The 18,301-nt window shown below is 34.2% G+C and overlaps 2 protein-coding genes and 1 long non-coding RNA gene across 4 annotated transcripts; 1 reads left to right on the forward strand and 2 right to left on the reverse strand.

Moving 5' to 3' along the window:
* Positions 1-444: 444 nt before the first annotated feature.
* Positions 445-2,154, reverse strand: LOC125421429 (uncharacterized). Its single transcript, XR_007239783.2, has 2 exons — positions 980-2,154; positions 445-869 (listed from the first exon to the last, which is right to left on the reverse strand). It is a non-coding gene; the product is annotated as an uncharacterized LOC125421429 (long non-coding RNA).
* A 2,535-nt stretch (positions 2,155-4,689) lies between these two features.
* On the forward strand, positions 4,690-7,715 carry LOC107407730 (growth-regulating factor 8). The gene is made up of 4 exons (XM_016015199.4): positions 4,690-5,141; positions 5,460-5,630; positions 5,784-6,204; positions 6,593-7,715. The coding sequence occupies exons 1-4, from the start codon at positions 4,715-4,717 to the stop codon at positions 7,380-7,382; spliced, it is 1,809 nt and encodes a 602-aa protein (XP_015870685.2). The 5' UTR covers positions 4,690-4,714; the 3' UTR covers positions 7,383-7,715.
* A 7,167-nt stretch (positions 7,716-14,882) lies between these two features.
* On the reverse strand, positions 14,883-17,628 carry LOC107404755 (protein IQ-DOMAIN 17). 2 transcript variants are annotated; one of them, XM_025068806.3, is made up of 5 exons: positions 17,180-17,628; positions 16,738-17,052; positions 16,346-16,576; positions 16,063-16,215; positions 14,883-15,975 (listed from the first exon to the last, which is right to left on the reverse strand). In XM_025068806.3, the coding sequence occupies exons 1-5, from the start codon at positions 17,324-17,326 to the stop codon at positions 15,118-15,120; spliced, it is 1,704 nt and encodes a 567-aa protein (XP_024924574.3). In that variant the 5' UTR covers positions 17,327-17,628; the 3' UTR covers positions 14,883-15,117. The 2 variants fall into 2 exon arrangements, with proteins under 2 accessions (XP_024924574.3, XP_015867234.3); XM_016011748.4 differs by having other exon boundaries at positions 16,738-17,055; positions 17,180-17,627.
* Positions 17,629-18,301: the final 673 nt, after the last annotated feature.

An 18,301-nucleotide genomic window follows, 5' to 3' on the forward strand; every position in this document is an offset into this window, starting at 1 on the left:
AGCTTATTTTTTGGAACAGGCCAAAACATTGATTACCAATGGTGGAGGATTCACAAAAGACATAATAGTTTTCAGTCTTTTCTGCTTTCTATCATTCTGTACGAGGGTTGGATGGAAGCAAGCAGACTTGGAAAACAAGATCAAGGCTTCTTCCAGCTGCCAAAATTCTCTCCTGGCATGATGGCATCTTCCTTTAATTTCTTTCAGAAAAAATATATAATTAAAAAAACGAACTTTTATTCTGTTTGGCCCACCCTTCTTTTCTGGGTGTGAAGCCACAAAATTGATCATTTTAGGCCCAATCTGATTTGACATTGTTTCATGTGGCCTGCTTAGAAGGAAACATTCAGTTTTTGGGCTAAACAACATTCAGCTCGGCCTTATACCCAATTTTGGGAAAGACCCAAATTTCATTCAAACAAAACATCCCCACCATCTAACAAATGATTAAAAATTCAATAGATTTAAGTTTTTCTTAGAAAATAAAAAGTAGCAACTAATTACAGGGAAGACAGTGATGATAAGACAAGTAGTTCCACGGAGATGAAGATCACATGTGGTGGACCTCACAACCACTACAAAGAAGACAAAGCTTGTGGGGATGAAGAGTAGCTAAAGGAGATACACCCACCCACCACCCAGTTCATGAACCACTTCCTTCTTCAACTATTATGATTAACAAGAAATAAATAAAGCAAATAAAAAAAAAATAAATCCAAAAAATGGAAGAATAAATAGAGGGAAAAAAAGACAAAGAAAAGAAAACCCCATTGGAAAGGTCAGCCTCCCCTAGCCTTTTTCCAAGCCAAAAAGGATTCTGGGACCATGTGGTCCTTTGAGATAAAATGCCCATCCCTAACCAGATGCTTCTGCAGAGGATAGAAAAATAAATAAAATACCAGAGTCTCAATACCACTATCATATAGTACTTTTGACCACACAAACAAAAGAATATATTATATATATATATATATCTAACTTGGTGTTTCCTTGGCGGTGGTAGCTTGGAAATCACTCTGCATAGGAACCAAGCGGTCCATGCTGTTGTTATTCTCCATTGTTCCTTACTTTGAGACATACATGTCTCTCACTCACTCTCAAGCTTCATTTGGGCTTTGGATCTACGCATGCTTTTCATCTCCCTTTAGAATGTGTAAATTATAAAAATGTTTGATTATGAAATCTATCATTTTAAGAGATTGGGTTTTCAATTTGCAAAAATACTCACCAAGTAATTGTATCGAAATTGGTATTTAGACATTAGTAGTATAAAAAAAGAACAATATAAAGGCAAAAGAGAATTTTAAAAAAAAAAAAAAAAAAAAACACCCTTTTCAAAGTGCCTTAAAACTATTTTAAAGAGGCGGTGGCATGAGGATCTAGAGGAAGGTTTTGTCGGGATAACAAATAGGATGTGTAAGGAGAAAGTTAAAAACTGTTCACAAGCATTAGGTCTGTCTTTCGAGGTCACAATTTTATTGAAACATAATGAAAAATGTCAACTTTGCTTGCTTTGCTTTCGGTCTATATTTAAGTCTTAACCTCATAGGACTAAAACACCAACTTACAAGTTTTTCAAAACAGTTTGAAAAAAAAAAGGTAATTTATATCATTCTGTCCCAAAACAGTCCCAACTTCTGAAAATAATTATCAAAATACTAACCAAAAATTAATCCAAATGTGTGTTTCCACTTTGTAAACCTAAAAAAAAAAAACAATAGATGAAGCTCAAAATGAGAATAAGTAGCTCAAAAAGTAAGAGAGGGATTGGAGAGATAAAAAGGAAGTGGGGGCTTGGAGTACAAGTCACTGTTGCAAAATGCAAATGGAGGATGGTAACAAACAGGAAAAGTGAGAATTGAAAATGGCATTTTTCTTTTTCTTTTTTTTTTTAATTTTGGTAAAAAGAATTCAAAATGGGATTTGATTGAGAGAGAGAGAGAGTAGTTTGTCTTGGAATGTGATGGGGACATGTCATTTACCTCTTCCAGCTATCTGTCCCAACCCATTTGGGATATCATCAATGCAGTCCCCTTCCAACTTTACCCCAAGATGCCACCTCATCCTTCTCTCCGTCCATACCCTCCTCAATCTTCTTTGGAAACAGATTTACTTTAATAAGTACTTTTTTCTGTTTCTGAATTAGACCTTCCTATTTGCTACAGTGCATTGCTTCTTAAATTCTTATTGATATATATATATATATATATATATGCTTTTTTTTGGATAAATAATTGTTTCTTATAGATATTGCTATTATAATTTAGATCATCCATGGATAATAGATTATAATATCTCTTATACGTTATTATTCAAACTCAATTATTGCTATCTTACCAAGATTTTGCTTATGTTATACAGAAAGTGGCAAATCTGGCTTTTCAGACCGATGGCATGTAGTGATGACATGGTTTGATGAGATTCACAAATTTTCATGGCATGTAGTGATGACTTTTTAAAAAATAAAATAAAATTACATGTATTTAGTTAATTAAAGATCAATGTTTTTTAATATTGTCGATGAGATTTACAATTTTTCACGGTTTAGAATTCATTGAATTTTCATATTGTCATGGGAAATGTAATTGTTTCTAAAAACTCTTGAATAAGAATAGGAAATCAAAGAAAAAGGACATTTTTTTCAATTAATAATGTTTCATGCAGGTGGTATAAAATTATAACTAATATGCTTCATCTCTTTTTTGGCCTTTTCTGAGAAGCGATGAGCTTCATTTTATTGCTTAGTACGATTGGCTTTCACATTTAACATGCGAAAAAGAAATAACAACAAAACATACTCTTAGCTTCCTACCTTCCCAGTCCTAATGCAATGTTTTATCAAAGTACTACAATTGACTGTTTCAATATATTTTTTCAGGATTCTTTTTTCATGTCATAAAATTGAAAAATTCAAAACTCATTTAATTAATTTTATGTTTTCTTTGAATGAATATTTGGTATTTAAATTTATTACAAATGCAATTATGAAGACTTTCTTTGATAATGAAATAACAAATAATAATTTTTTTTTTTATCTAAACAAGAAAAAAAAAAAGAAAAAAAAAAGAAGTATTTGTTGCCACCGTCATATACACCCAATAACATCCAACCAGCTCTTTCAAAATTTTTATTTATATATTTGAAAAAAAAAAAAATTTGTTTGGATGGAAATTTGGCAAAGTGGGTATCATTTATATGGAGAATGCAGAACATCTTTGGAATGTGTACCCTAAAAAAATAATATCCCAAATACTTCCAATCAAAATCTCATTATTATACAAGTGGCCCTGAATTTCATCTCTTTGATCAATGTAGCCCCCACATCATGACTCACCACCATCATCACCAAAATCCATTGCACACTCCCCTATCTTCTACCACCTAATCAGACTCGCTTGCTCTGCATACTCCCTTGTATACGTGTCGATACCCCGAATGCCCCCGCTTTGCGTGCATTTCACGCGCTACAGAGGCGTTGTGGGTATTCTTTCCAGGCAATTAGTTAATGCATCACATCTACGGCCCGCGGGCCCTTTGCGACTTTCGAGGCCACCCGCCTATAAAGACTGATTTAACGGTGCTTGTAACGACAAAAGTGACGGCCCTTTTGACGGCGTTTTCTTTCCACTTTGGTCCTAACCTAAAGGATCTGTCTTTCATCATCCCTGTAGTAATTTAGCAGAGGAAGTTACTACACTATAAATTTGAAAAATTGTGATTTTAAATTTTGGCAAGCTTATTTTTAACCTTAAAAGATTCCATACACTATTTCACTTGGTGTAGAACTCTTATTTTTATGCTTATATTACTAACTAGGAGATATCTTTTCTGTTCATAAAAAGAAAAATGAAGAATTGTCTTTGGATTTTCTTTTAAAAAATCTATTACTTTTTTGTTATTTCATTTGAGAAAATTCTGAATTACATATCATATATAGTTTATTGCTTTAAATCTGCATATAATTTGATAACTTGGAATGAGAATTTTTTTTAGTTCCAAACTTACTGAAGACAGAAACTTATAAATGGTAATTGCAATCTAAGCTGTTTGATGTGTAATTATAAAAGGGTAAGATTGGGGTTATTTCTGGAGGTAAAAAAACAGAGGTGGTTGATCAAATAGTGGTCCTTGAAAAGGGCAATGAAAAATATATTAGAACAAAAAAAAAAAATTAGTACGGTGGTTTTAGCTTTGCATGCAGAAAACGATAGATGCTACAATAATTATGAGAGAGAAAAAATTTAATTTAAAGAAAAAAAAAAGGATTGCTTTAAGTGGGTTGTCTGGTAGTAGTATGGTGTGCGAATGTTGGAATCATGGAAGCAAAACAAAGGCCGAGAATGGCGGCAACCCATAACTCAATCATAAATCCCCCCCATATCAAACCCCACATGCTCTTCTCTTACCTCCATCCCCCGTTTTTATTCATTTCAACTCTACTCTACTAACACCCCCCAAAATAAATAATAATAATAATAAAGAAAGATAAGACTTCTAGATATAATAGATACGTTCCTTATGGATGGATAGAATAAGATATGGGTCCTAATGTGCTCTTTCTGAATAACCCATAACCATAACCTTTATTTGCTGAATTCCAAACACAAAATCAAAAAAAGTTTTCTTCTTTATTTATTTATTTTTAATTATTATTATATAAAAAAATGTTAAAAGGAGTTTCCCAAATTGGGAAAGTGCTATTATTATTATTATAATGAGGATGGAGAAATTTTGCGTTTCAGACAAGGAAGCAAAAAGAAATATATATAATAAGATAGGTGATGATCTTGAGATAAGTGCGAAGGTGCATTGCAATAGTATTAGTAGTAGTACAGAATCACTGCCAGCTTGTAATTCAACGATGAGGATGCTTCATCATGATAATCACTACCGTCCACCTTCATCATCATCGTCATTAAGAGGTCTTGGTGGTGGTGATATTGGCCCCACATGTAACAGGGCTCCTGCTGGTCCTGATGATATATACGATGTTGTTGTTGTTTCAAACGCTGGCTCTCATGCTGCTGCTGTTGCTTCTGCTGCTGTTAGTGGTGATGCAGTTGTAAGACCTCTGCAGCCTTTTGACATTTCCACAACTTCTCCTTCTACTTCTTCTCCCACTACCGCCTTCAAGTTTTCAGGTTTGTGTCTCTTTATTTTATTTTTTTTCAAAGTCAAATGAAAAAGCCTCAATATTAATCTCCTCTCTCTCTCTCTCTCTCGCTCTCTCTCTCTCTCTCTCTCTCTCTCTCTCTTTCTAAGATTGTATCTTTAGGAAATGGGAAATTCTTACAATTCATTGTTTTTGGATTGTGAAAAGTTACTTTTATGGTTCATGAGCACCAAAGGGTAGTAGTAGATCAAACAAAAAGAAAGAGAGTATCAAAAAAGTTTGTGTTTTTGGGTTTGAGACAAAAATGAAGAAGACGGGTTGTGATATATTGGGTTTGGATTTGCAGGAGGTATGGCGGCGACTTTGGGTTTTCCTTTTACAAATGCACAGTGGAAAGAGCTTGAAAGACAAGCTATGATATACAAATACATGGTGGCATCTGTACCTGTTCCTCCTGATCTTCTCCTACCAATCAATACTAGAAACCTCTCTGCCCCTGCTGCTTCCCAATATTCCTGTAAGTTTTTATTCTTCCTCTTCCTTCTTCAATTTCAGCTGCTCAATCTGGTTTTTTGATGTGGGTATGATTAGTTATAAAGTAATAACTATTTTCTGTTTGACGAATGGTTTTTGATTAAGTTTTGTGATTTGTTTTCTGGTGGGCATGCAGTGGGAAGTGATTTCAGTTTGAGGTTATCAAATAACAATACAGATCCAGAACCAGGAAGGTGCAAGAGGACAGATGGTAAAAAATGGAGGTGCTCCAGAGATGTGGCGCCTGATCAGAAATACTGTGAGCGTCACATGCACAGAGGCCGTCCCCGTTCAAGAAAGCATGTGGAAGTTCATGTCAACAACAACAAGAGGACTCGCCATGATCATCATCATCATCATGCTCTTCCTACTACATCTTCTGCAACCATGGCTGTTACCAACCCTACAGTCAACAACAACATCAATGGTTCTCACACTCAATTTATTGGACCTACCTCTGCTCTGCCATACCATCAGTCCCCCGTTTTTCTTGACAAATCCACTATCAAAGCCTCTACTTTTGATTCTTCTCTTTCTTCAGAAAAGGAGTCAACCAGGTGAGTTTGAGTTTTCGCTTACTTTTCCTTCTGAGGTTTTTTTTTTTTTTTTTTTGGGTTATGTCATCCTCAATGCAAGATTGTAGTTTGTTTGTTCTGCAAAGCCATGACCAACACAGGAAGATATGGTTAAGAAGCTATAATAATATATTGTCGCGGAGTTGTTTTTTGATATTTATCCTTCTAATTAATTATTACAAACTTAAAACCTGTCAAATCCAAGGACCAAATATTTCTGTTGGTAGAAAGCTTTAATAACCAAGTTAAACTGTTGATTTGGTTGCCTTTTCCCCTTTTTTTTTATTTTTTTTATTTTTTTTATGTTGGTTAATAAAATCTATTTTTCTTTTTTTGATTGACCGACTTGGGATTTGGTTATTAATTGAAGGAACTTGGACTGGATGATGAAAGCAGAACCTGCAGCCATGACAGCATCCGATCCACAGTGGCACCAATTGATGCAAACAAAAATGGAATTGTCCTCCAAAACCACCTCCTATTGCGACACTTCTAATTCCTCTGTTTTCAACCAACACTCTGAAGAAGTTCCATTTCTGAATCTGAATTCCTATTCCAATTTCAATACCGGTCAAGATCAACACGAAAGCGACCAATGCTCTCTGTTTCTGAACCCAGAAGTGGTTTCTTTGGAAAATCAAACTCCTGCTGTTCATGCTGTGCCTGTGGCCCCAAGGAGTTTCATTGACGCTTGGTCTAACTCAACCATTGCCGACAAAAGCTGTGTTTCATCAAGTGCGAAGCTGTCACCTTCTTCACTCACTCTATCAATGGGAGGCTGTAACTCCATAAATGAAGAAATGAGTCGGACCCACCAGATAGGCTCAGGCTACAATGTAAACCATAGTAAAACTCATGTCACAAGCTGGCTAACCCCTCCTTCTTGGGTTGCTCCACAACCAGGTGGGCCATTGGCTGAAGTACTAAGACCAAGCTCGCTAACGGGCAGTACTACAAGCGCAGTCTCCAATCCTTCATCTCCAGTCAATAACGGCAAAGGAGGAGATTCTTCTTGTAGTCCAGTGGCGACTACAGTGTCATCACCATCTGGGGTTCTTCAGAAAACTCTTGCTTCACTGTCTGATAGTAGTGGAAGTAGCAGCCCAACTGTTGTTGGATGTTCTTCTTCAAATGCCAAAGTAGAGATTGCTTTGCTTTAGCTTGTGAGGGAGAAAAAAAAAAGGGGGGAAAAAAAATCAATGCCATGGTGTTAAATGGTTCGTTGACTTAAAAAATTAAGATGTTTAGTTAATGTTTTTGATTTTCAGACTGTTTTGTTTCCCGTGAACTCTCACAGTGAAAGAGAAAAATCTGTGTTACTACTGTTGGAAAAAGCTTCTGCTTCTATGGTGCTGTTCTTGATGAATGTAGTGTCTTTAGCCATATATCACGAGGAGAGGACTGTACATGGGGCTTAGTGTCTTGCCCTCCCTCTCCTCTTTCTGTTTCTGTCGGCAAAAAGATATATGTGCTTTGACTTTGTTGGTTGCTGCTTTCTCTGTCATGAAAGATCGTGATTAGATATTTCAAACTCTCTCGAAATTGATGATCATGCTTGGATAAGGACTAGTTCAAGAATACCATAAAAATATACAGAGATGCAGATGCAGTCTCCGTGGAAAACAAGGTTGATAATCGATAATTCCATGGCTTACCATTCATTTTCGTCTAATTCCAACGTGAACTATATAATATATTACCTGTCTTCGTGTTTGTGTTTTTATTTTTATTTTTAAGGAGTGTATAGTTTTCCAATACGACAAAAACCTGATTATTCAAGTTGTTCCTGGACTTGACCTCAATATTTGTACATTTGTGCAGCTTGAACCCACCCATCTCAATGCAGGCGTGCATTGGCTAAGCCAAAATTCAGCTATGGCCCTTGCTATATAAAACAATGGGATAGTGGCTTCTCTTGGTTAAATTATCTAAAAGTACATCATATAATTGCATTATTTGTATAATTGGGTTAACTTTTTTCCAATTGGTAACTTGTATCTGCTATATTGCCAATCCACAATTAGAAGAATAATAAGAAAAATTTACGCAGTTGGACTGGTTTAGGTTTCAATAGGCCTAATTGTTCCTCATGAAATTTGAAGCCCAGATTGTGAGCCTATCCCTTTACAAGTAAAAAGCTCAAGTTCTAGTTTGCTTTGGCTGTAGATATTTGGATATGGGCTGCATGCTGGTAATCCCCAAGAAAGGCTCAGCCTACAATCATTCACCGGGGAAACCACAAAATTGCACATGTCCCATCCAAAATAGGGAAACATACTCATTTCTCAGTTTTAATAATTTTGCTTATAACTTATTTACCCTATTAAATGAATTATCATTTATAACCTTTTAATTTTTTTAATATTTTATTTTTCTTTAGTAGCGGAACCTCTTTGGTAATCAAAGAAAAAAGAAACGACACTCTTAGGCTGAGGTTTTTTCAACCTCACAATCCAATATTTTTTACCTCTACAAACAATCCGATTCTAGTTCACTATCTCTCAAGCTTGCCCACATTCTTCAGTTCTCTCACCATGTCAAAGCCTGAGTCATGTCTAAAATCCTTCTCTATTTCTTCCAATTCACCCAAGCTTCAATCAATCCTTCTTCCGATTTGCCCAAGCGTCTATAGATGATGACGACGTTATCTGAGATGGGAATGAGGCAACGACACAGGAAGCTCTTTAATTGATGATCGAACTGGTTGTGATAGAACCCAAGTTCCTAGAAAGATAGTTATGATGGATATGGCGGATCAATTTAAATGAAATCAAATATATGGAATATTGTTGTGCAAAATATTTGTGCACCTTGTTCCTGTCAAAAAGGGGTCCGCAACAATGGGTGCAGGGTGATCTGTAATCTATATCAATCATGTCAATTCGAGATTGAAGACGACACACTTCATGCTAATTGAAAAGGGGGTCTTTACTATGGGACGAGGTGTAATTATTTACTTGGCATAAACAAAATCAAATAAAACTAAGAAGCGGGATAGTCTTATTGAATTTTGTCTATGCCTTGCCTCCCTTCCCATGGTAGGGGCTCCTCCCCAATAAAGGGGCATATCATCCTCAACCTCGAATTGACATTTTTTTTTTTTTCCGTTCTTTTTTATATTTTTCTTTAACCATTTACAAACAAAAATGAAAATTATCATCAAAGTAAAAGAAATCCATAAAGCTACAACAGTTATAAGGGGGTGGACATTTTTGTGTTTTCCCTTCGTTCAATTAAATTATAAGAACAATTTTGTATAAACCAAATATCATATAATTCAACTTTTACTAGCAGAAATGAAGAAAAGCCTAAATCACAGGATCACAGCCGTGTGAGCTAAAAGTGGATGGCAGGTATATCAAATCTTGGTTAAAATCTAAAACCCAATTTCAGAATATTAGGGGAAACAAACATGTGCCTCGGTGATTCCCATTTTGCAGTTAGAGGAATCGAAAACAGGTGTCCAGCAAGAAAATCTCCAAGTGATGAACGAGTCAGGTGAACCAACTAGGGTGAGTCAGTAGACGATAGAACATGGATTTTGGAGGCATTTGGACTCAGAGGATCCATGAAGAAAAAGCCACGGTTTCATTTCTTCGGCAATAGAATAGGCAACTTTCTTGAGTCAGCCCCTTAATCTTTTTTATGTAGTTTGTTTTGCTCGGAATACAAAATACACCTACATCATCATCCAGTGCTATTTTCTTTTTTTGGTTTTTATGGTTCACCATTTAAATCTGCACAATTTAAATTATGGGAGTTTTTGGTTTTGTTATATCTGCAGTGGACTATTTCATACAATATTATATGCAGTGGGGGACACAGAAATTTATTTCAGAGGGGGGCACCATTCCAAAATTAACTATCAAATGCTTTCTAATGGATGTTTTGAAGCAATAATAAGATAGATAAAAATGTGACAAATTTAGCTATATATAGTCTAATAAATTAGGATATTTACTAAAACAAAAATTTTCTTTTAAAAAAAAAAAAGGATAATGTAAATGGATTGAAAAGCTAACAAAAACCGGTTTAGAACATTAGCCTCTGATGATGATGAAATGATTGTTTTATTTACAAATACCTTTCTATAGCCATTCAAATTTGACATATATTTTAAATATATAAAATTAACCAAACAAATAAATGAAAAAAAAAATTATTAAAGCCAAAAGTTTACATAAATTTCTATGTACAATAAATCAAAAGTTAGTTAAATAAATATTTATTTGTTCAGAAGTACATTTTTAGTTTCAATTATAAATTTATTTTTCTAGTTTCAATTATAAATGATAGTATTTAAGCAAATTAACATGATGTATATATATATATTTATTTATATGAAGCATGATGTAACTAAAAAATGGCAATGAGTATTAGGAATATAATTTTAGATAAATGAGATATGAAAATAAAAAATAGATGAATGAGAAAAGTAATAGAAATATATGCAAAATGATGGTTTAGATAAAGGAAATAAATTATTAGAATAAATGAAACAAATTATTAAAAGCACAAAAAAATATTAAAAAAATTCAAAAGTGGCTCACTGGCTTGGTTGGTGGGGAAATTACCAAAATAAAAGGTCCAAATACGGAGAGGGGGAGGGAGGGAACAAACATGAATCATAATTCATAGGACAAAATAGTCATATAAGTAAAGAAAATAAAAAGAAAAATTAAAAAGCAAAAAGAATTGAGGGGGGCACGTGCCCCCTAGCCCGATGTGGGTCCGTCGGTGATAGCATATATGTATATATATATATATATATATATATTATTATTGCTTTAATTTTTACTTTACGGGATGAATTGACTTTGGCACATATTTTTACTTTAAAAAAAAAAAAAAGATCACTGAAATAGTATTAATATTTACTTTTCAATGTCAGCCTTTTCCTTTTTATCCTTTTATAATTCTTTTAATATTATATTATTTTAGATAATGAAATGATATGAAAAACTTTATTCTTTTTTCTTGCTTAGTATAATAGATTTAACAACTATTAAAAAAATCAAATATTATTATATTTTTCATTTTTTCAATGTTAAACTTCTTAAGTATTTCAGCATGATACCACTTAACACAATTACTATCTTGAATAATATGAAAACTCAACAGATTATGAAAAATGTAATTATTTTTTTTATATGAATTTTTTTCAGAAACGATTGAATAAGAGGATTTACATGATTAATAACCAAGCAACTAAATACTTCTATTGTTAAGTTTCTAATTAATATTATATAAAAAACATCAATTCTATCCATCTCGAGTAATGTAATTATTCAATAAAATTGGATGCATAATTATATAAATCAATTTTAATAATAAAATGCAATATATATAACATTGGTGTCTCAGATAAATAACATTTATAACTTCAATAAGCACCACATTTCCCTACATATATACACATGTAGGAGAGATTAAATATTCAATAATTTGGGGCATTGTTTGGAAGGAGTTCGATTTTCGCTATCTTCTTAATTCGAACTACAAAGTGGTCATTTTTTTCCATAGTCCTTTCCAGTCAAATTATTACGTATGTGCTTGAATAAAACGCTTATGGATTATAACCTTTCTCTTTCATACCCTCAGGTATGGATACAACTTTCTCCAGTTTTTGTTTTTAGCCTTAAGAAGGCCATAAAACATAGAGTAAAATGTGTATTCACCATAAAGTAGTTCCTCAGGGAACAATCTGTCAAATATTTGCTGAGCTTTGTCAAACCTCAACATACGCTCTTGTCATATTGTTATATACTACCTCATCCTCATGAGGTTAAACTCAATAACCATAACACCAATTATTTCTTCGAAGGCAACTTATATTGAACTTTCTAAAGCCTCCCAAGTATTGATTATTTAATTCTCCCTCTTTCATTTCTATTAGGTTAAATAAGTGCTTCATCCTTTTTGTTTCTCAACACAAATGCATGGAAGATTTGTAAATATAGAATTTCAGAGTGTTGAACACTGTCCAGTCTTTCAACTCAAGGTAGGCTCATAATATCATATTTTAAGTAACAATATCTGGTTCAATTCCATTATCAGTATGAATCATGTAGCCATAGATCCATGGACTCATTTTATAATAATTTGCTCTACAAAGATATTGCATTTTAAAGTTGTATTTGTTGGAATGCGGGTGATAATTAAGTTTTCCTGTTTTCAGAAAAGTTAACACATTTTTTTTTTTTTTTTTTGGGTTAACAATTAATATTTTATCAGTCATAATCAAATAATCAAGAGCATGCGTATCAATCTTCAGTCCTTACACTTGACTAGTGTTATTATTGCATTTTTATGACTCAATTTGATAATATCAACAAAAACGTATTCCCTGGAGGAGAAAATGTAATGCAAACAGTCAGCAAACGCTAAACGATGGAATTGGAAATTCTAACTCCGCAAGACAACAGTTCCCTTTTTGGAATGAATCTTAAACTTTTGTTATTCTTAGTTAAACAAAACTTATTTATTGCTTCTTTTTACAATATTTCCCTATATATTTTTTATGTATAGGGAAATGTGGTGGTTATTGAATTTATAAATCTTATATATGCATACAACAGCAATGTCGTGCATATTGATTTTTGTTATTCCATAAAATTGATTTTTGTTATTATGCATCCGATTTTATTGGATAATCACATTCAATGTTGGAATGAGAGACTGTTGTGCCTCTCGTTATCTGTCACATCAATTAGAAAACAGGTTTAAATGTCATTGTTAATTATTACATCACTGATCCAGAACTAGAAGTCGAGATACAAAAATTATAGGCATACGATATATTTGATGTGATTGGGCTCATTTTGGTTTCAATAGGCTCAATTGTCAATCCAGAAATTAGAGCCCAATATTAAGCCCATCTCCTTAGGGTTAAAGCCCTTCAGGCTGTATGAACAGAACCAGCCCAATTCATTATGTTAAGAAGGCTCTCAGTTTTCAGGGTGCTGTACAAACTTTTTGTTTCTGCTTTTAAGAAAAGCCAAAGTTCATTTATTAAAAAAATAAGAATAATAAATGATAAATAAATAAAGAAGAAGCTAAAGTTCCAACTAAATAAAAGGTTTACAAGCAAACTTGTGTAGAGTTCTTTTTTTTTTTTCTTTTTTTCTTTTTTTTGGTGGGAATAAAAAATGATTTGTTTTTGGGTGAATAATATAAAAATTATTATTATTATTATCTTTTGGGGAAATAATAAAGAAATCGAGTTGGTTACTGTAACGGGTGTTGAAACCTATCTGGATACTTGGAAACACTAGTGGGGGATTAACCTTTACAACGTGCTGGCTAGGGATTTGAACATTTAATATTAAATGATAGGAAGGAAAACAGAGTGATAGGATGGTATACAGGAAAAGCTATTGAATTGTTAGGATGGTATACAGGAAGCTACTGTTGAATTGTTCAAATATATTTATGGTAAATTAAATAAGGGTAATGATGGCAGTCCCATATTCATTAATGAATGCTACCATAAATAGACTTATTATTAATAGTAGTATCTTTATGCATGGCTTTAATAATAATCCTGAATCTTCAAAATCAGCACGGAGCTCAAAATCTATGCACCTAATCTTATCATGTAGATAAACAGAGAAACATGCACCACAAAAACGAAAGCTTTTGCTCTTTTACCCATTATGAAATTAAAAAAAGTTAAAAAATACAAATTACAATCCTCCTGTATATAACTTTCAAATTCACGAAGATCCATGGGTGGATAAGTGGTAGGAAGCCGACTAAACTCATCATATCTGTTTATAGAGTTACATTTGAATTTTGACAAGTTCCATTTAAATTTTGGTGTAGGTTTTATATGCTGAACACTGTAGGAGAAGACGATATGGACAACCGAACCGAATGGTGGTGAACTGTAGGAGAAGACGATATGGACAACCGAACCGAATGGTGGTGAACACTGTAGGAGAAGACGATACGGACAACCGAACCAAATGGTGGTGGACTGGACAACTTGTAAACTTTTGCATGATTATAAAGCTACAACTACTATGGTCCACCGTTCCGTAAACTTTCAAAATTACAAAAATATTCACCAGCAAACCAATTTTTCTGTTTATCAAAAAAAAAAAAAAAAACTTTCAAATTTATGATTTTACCCCCAAAAAACTTTCAAATTCATGATCTTGTGCGATCTTAAATGCTTGCATCATTTTGCTAAGCTACTTAACACACATACACCACCCACAAAAAAAAAAAAAAAAGAAAAAAAAAATCCCAGAAGAAAAAGGAAAAAAGAAAATAATTCGCTTTTTTTCCCCCTTAAAAAAAGAGTTGGTAGCTGATGAATGGATCCTTTAGTAGTGGAATTACATGGATGGGAATATATGGGGCAGAGTGAGGAAGTTCTTTTGGAATAACAGACAAATACCCTTCGATGGTATGCCCTACTTTTAAAGCCACTATGTATCTTTATGCTCATCATAATACATGTCTTGTCATGGTTGATGCATAGATATTTTCCCAAAAAGTGATTCTATTTCCGAGTATTATGTATAGCACTCATAGAAATAGCAAAAGCTTGTCCCATAATAAGGCGACCTCAGGAGCCGAATATATAAGGAAACGAAAAAGAATTAAAAAAGAAAAAAGAAAAAAAAAAAAAAAAGGCTAAGAATGCAGCCAAATGGGCAAAGTTAAACGGCTTAAAATAAATTAATAATGGTTATCCACGAATTTTTTTTTTTTTTTTTAAACTCTAGTAATACATTCCCATGGAACTTGTTCTGGAATTTCACATCACATGAGAAAAAACAAACAAACACCATGGCCACATTTTATCAATTTTGCCTATGGGTCTTAATTTGTTGGTCTATGTCATACTTTTTAGGTAGGATATGAGATGGTTTGCTACTTTTTAATTCAACTCCACCTCTTCCTCCTCCTAATAAGCATCTGATCACTATATCTTGGTGGAGAAATCTCGCTGTCCGTACAACAAGAAGAAACGCTGGCTCTCTTCTCCATCACATCAAATGCACGAGGGTTCCCATTATTAATTATGTACCCCTTATATCTTGGGCTCCTCCACTTCAAATCCGACGCACTGTCACTCTCATTACCAATATTGCCACCACCACCACATGATGTGTCAGGCTCACCCCCACCTCCATTATTAATTGCCTGAAACGATAAACGTTTCCTTGCTGATGATCCAGTTCCAGTACCATTGCTAGTACTGCTTCTCTCTCTTTGATCTGCAGGATTTAAAATCCTCTGCCTCGGTGCACTTTGCGAACGTAAACTACTTCGGGCTTTGGCCGATACTGTGGCTGCCATGTAATTTGGCTTCGCTGCTGCCGTTAAGCTAGTAGGCGTTTGGGGCATTGAAGGAGAGTTTCTCTCTGCAACTTTGGTGCATCGAGGGCTGGCTGATGAGTGAATTTGGACGTTTCTTGGTTTAGATGGAGATGGAGTTAGCGGTGATGAGGCTACAGTATACGAATGGGGTTGTTGTTGTTGGTGGTGGTATGAATATGAATAATATTGTGGTTTGTGGGTTTTGGGGGATGAGTAAGAATAAGGTCGACAAGTGTCAATTTCGACTGTTTTGATTGGGTCTCTGTCCCTTATGTGGTCACATGAAGCTCTGCCTCTGCTGATCTCCCATGGATGCTGCTGCTGCAACTTTCTTCTTCCTCCCCAACAACCTGCTTCATGCAGCTTCAATAATTTTATCTCTTCTGGCTCTTCTTCTTGCTCGCTGTTGTTTCTCCATATCTACTTTCCAACAATAATGCATGAACGAGATGTTAATTTAAAAGGAGCTCATTGAAGGAACAAGCCAGAGACAGCGAAAGAAAATACCTGGTGAGAGAAGGCATAAGATAGAGCTCTTTCACGTTTCAAAGCAGCTTCCTTTGTTTTCTCTAGCATGGCTTGAATATGCTCAAGTGTTTGTGAGTGTTCATCCCAACGAACATAATCATCATCATCTTCAATGCTGCTTTGTTCTCTGCACTGCATTAAATCCAAAAAAAAAAAAAAAAAAAAAAAAGATAGAAAAACAATTAATTAAAAACAGAGGATAGAATTTAGAAGCTAGCTCAAAATACAAGATAAATTTAATATTTTGGATCAGATTTTTTACATGGGATTTCCCGTCAGATACATGTGATCTACTGGCCTCACTAAATACAGAATAATCTACACTGCCTTCAATGGAAAGCCTTCTATTTCTTTGGTCCCTCACTCGAGCTTGAACACGAACCAGAGCTTGCATGCACTGAAGAGTCATCTTTGCTCGCTTTCTGACATTATAGCCCCTCACTAAAGCTTGCAGTTTTACCAGCCCCTTGAGAGCCCTTAGAGCTCTCCTTGCCTTCAAAACCCACCAAACAAAAAAAAAAAAAAAAAAAAAAAAAAAAAAAAAAAAAAAACCAATTTTGGTCACTAATTATCAAAATCTGCTTTGGAAAATAACACATGCAACTTTTTTACTACTTATATATATATATATATATATATATATATTATAGACACCAGATATCCTCTGAAGGCTGTTTGAATAACAATGGCAGCACAGTGTTCCCTAGCGAGTATTGAAGGTCTGGCTAGACGAGCAACTTCCATGGCTGCTTGAGCTGTTGCTACTGCTGCCTGAGCAGCTGCTGTTGAAGCCATAGCCACTGCAAGCGCATGTCTTCTCTGCTCTGCTTGATCATCACCGACCTTCTCATGAACACTAGTATTAGTACTACTACTGCTCGGCTTGGTTATGTTTGTCCTAGCTTCACAATGTTGTATGATTGTTTCTTGAATCGAAGGCTTCCTGAAAATCCATCTTCGTTTTCCTCTCTTCTGCACCCAAAAAAAAAAAAAAAAAAAAAAATAGTTTGTTAAAACTTTACAAGCTAGCTAGCCAGTTTAATTAGCTGAAAATGAGAATTAATATTTAATCAATAAATATGTACAAATTAAGTACCTTTTCTTCTTCTTCTTCTTCGTGTTCGTGTTCTTCCCTCCTTCTACTGCTGCTTCTTTTCTCATTCTGCAAATTTTTTGTTGGTGATGATCTGAAAGCTCTTTTGACCACGGTCAACCAAGAAGTTCCTCCAATAATCTTCCCCATATTGATATCTACTACTACTACTACTACTACATATAAGGTAAAAAACCACCCAGCTCAAATGTTTTGTTTATGTATGTAGGAATTTGTCTAATTGAAGAGTTGTTGGGGTTGTTTTGAATGATAAAGGGAAAGAGAAAAACGAAACATTAATGATGATGAAAACAGAGAAAAGACATGTCTGAAATTGGCTAGTGGTAGTCCATGCATTTGGGAACAGACATTTCATTGTACAAAACATATGAGTAATATGAGTAACGTTAATCTCTCTCTCTCTCTCTCTCGCTCTCTCTCTCTCTCTTTGCTGCACCATATGATGCTAAAAGAAATGGTGTCTTTTAGCGACATGGAAAACATTTAATGGAATTTCATTTTATTTTATTTTCTGTGGTTGTTTGTCAGAATTGGAGACAACATGGAAGAGTGAGTAGCCTCGAGAATGATGAAAGCTCAAGGATTGAAAGATGAGTGAGCTAAGAGGAAGAGACTACTTTAGCTTTTTACTTTATTATTATTATTATTATTTTATTTTTGGTCTGAAAAAAAAAATAATAATAATAAAGCTTATATTGCTTTATTTGTATAATGTACAAACCAATGCAGGCCTCAGGAGGAGAGAGCTCCATGCACGCCTTCACGGGTTTGGTCCGATTGAAACTGTTGTATAGAGAGAGTTGTAGCAGATAGTGCTGTTTTTTAGGATTTGGAAAAATTTTTTTTTTGAAAAAAAAAAAAACGTTTATTAAACATTTATTTATATTATATGTTTAAAACAATTTTGTGAAAGAATGTTTGGTTTTTGGGATTGTCCAATGGTCAGAAGACGCATAGGACAGTTTCAGGGTTATTTTAGTAATCCTAGGCAGTCTGGGAGGTCCTATATTGGGATTAGATTTTGAAGCCATAAACGTTCTCTTATTTATTGTTGAAAGTTACGGGTTGTCTAGTTGGTAGACCGGTCAAACTTTATTGGATTCT

Source organism: Ziziphus jujuba, chromosome 8, assembly GCF_031755915.1.
Source record: "Ziziphus jujuba cultivar Dongzao chromosome 8, ASM3175591v1".
Lineage (NCBI taxonomy): Eukaryota > Viridiplantae > Streptophyta > Magnoliopsida > Rosales > Rhamnaceae > Ziziphus > Ziziphus jujuba.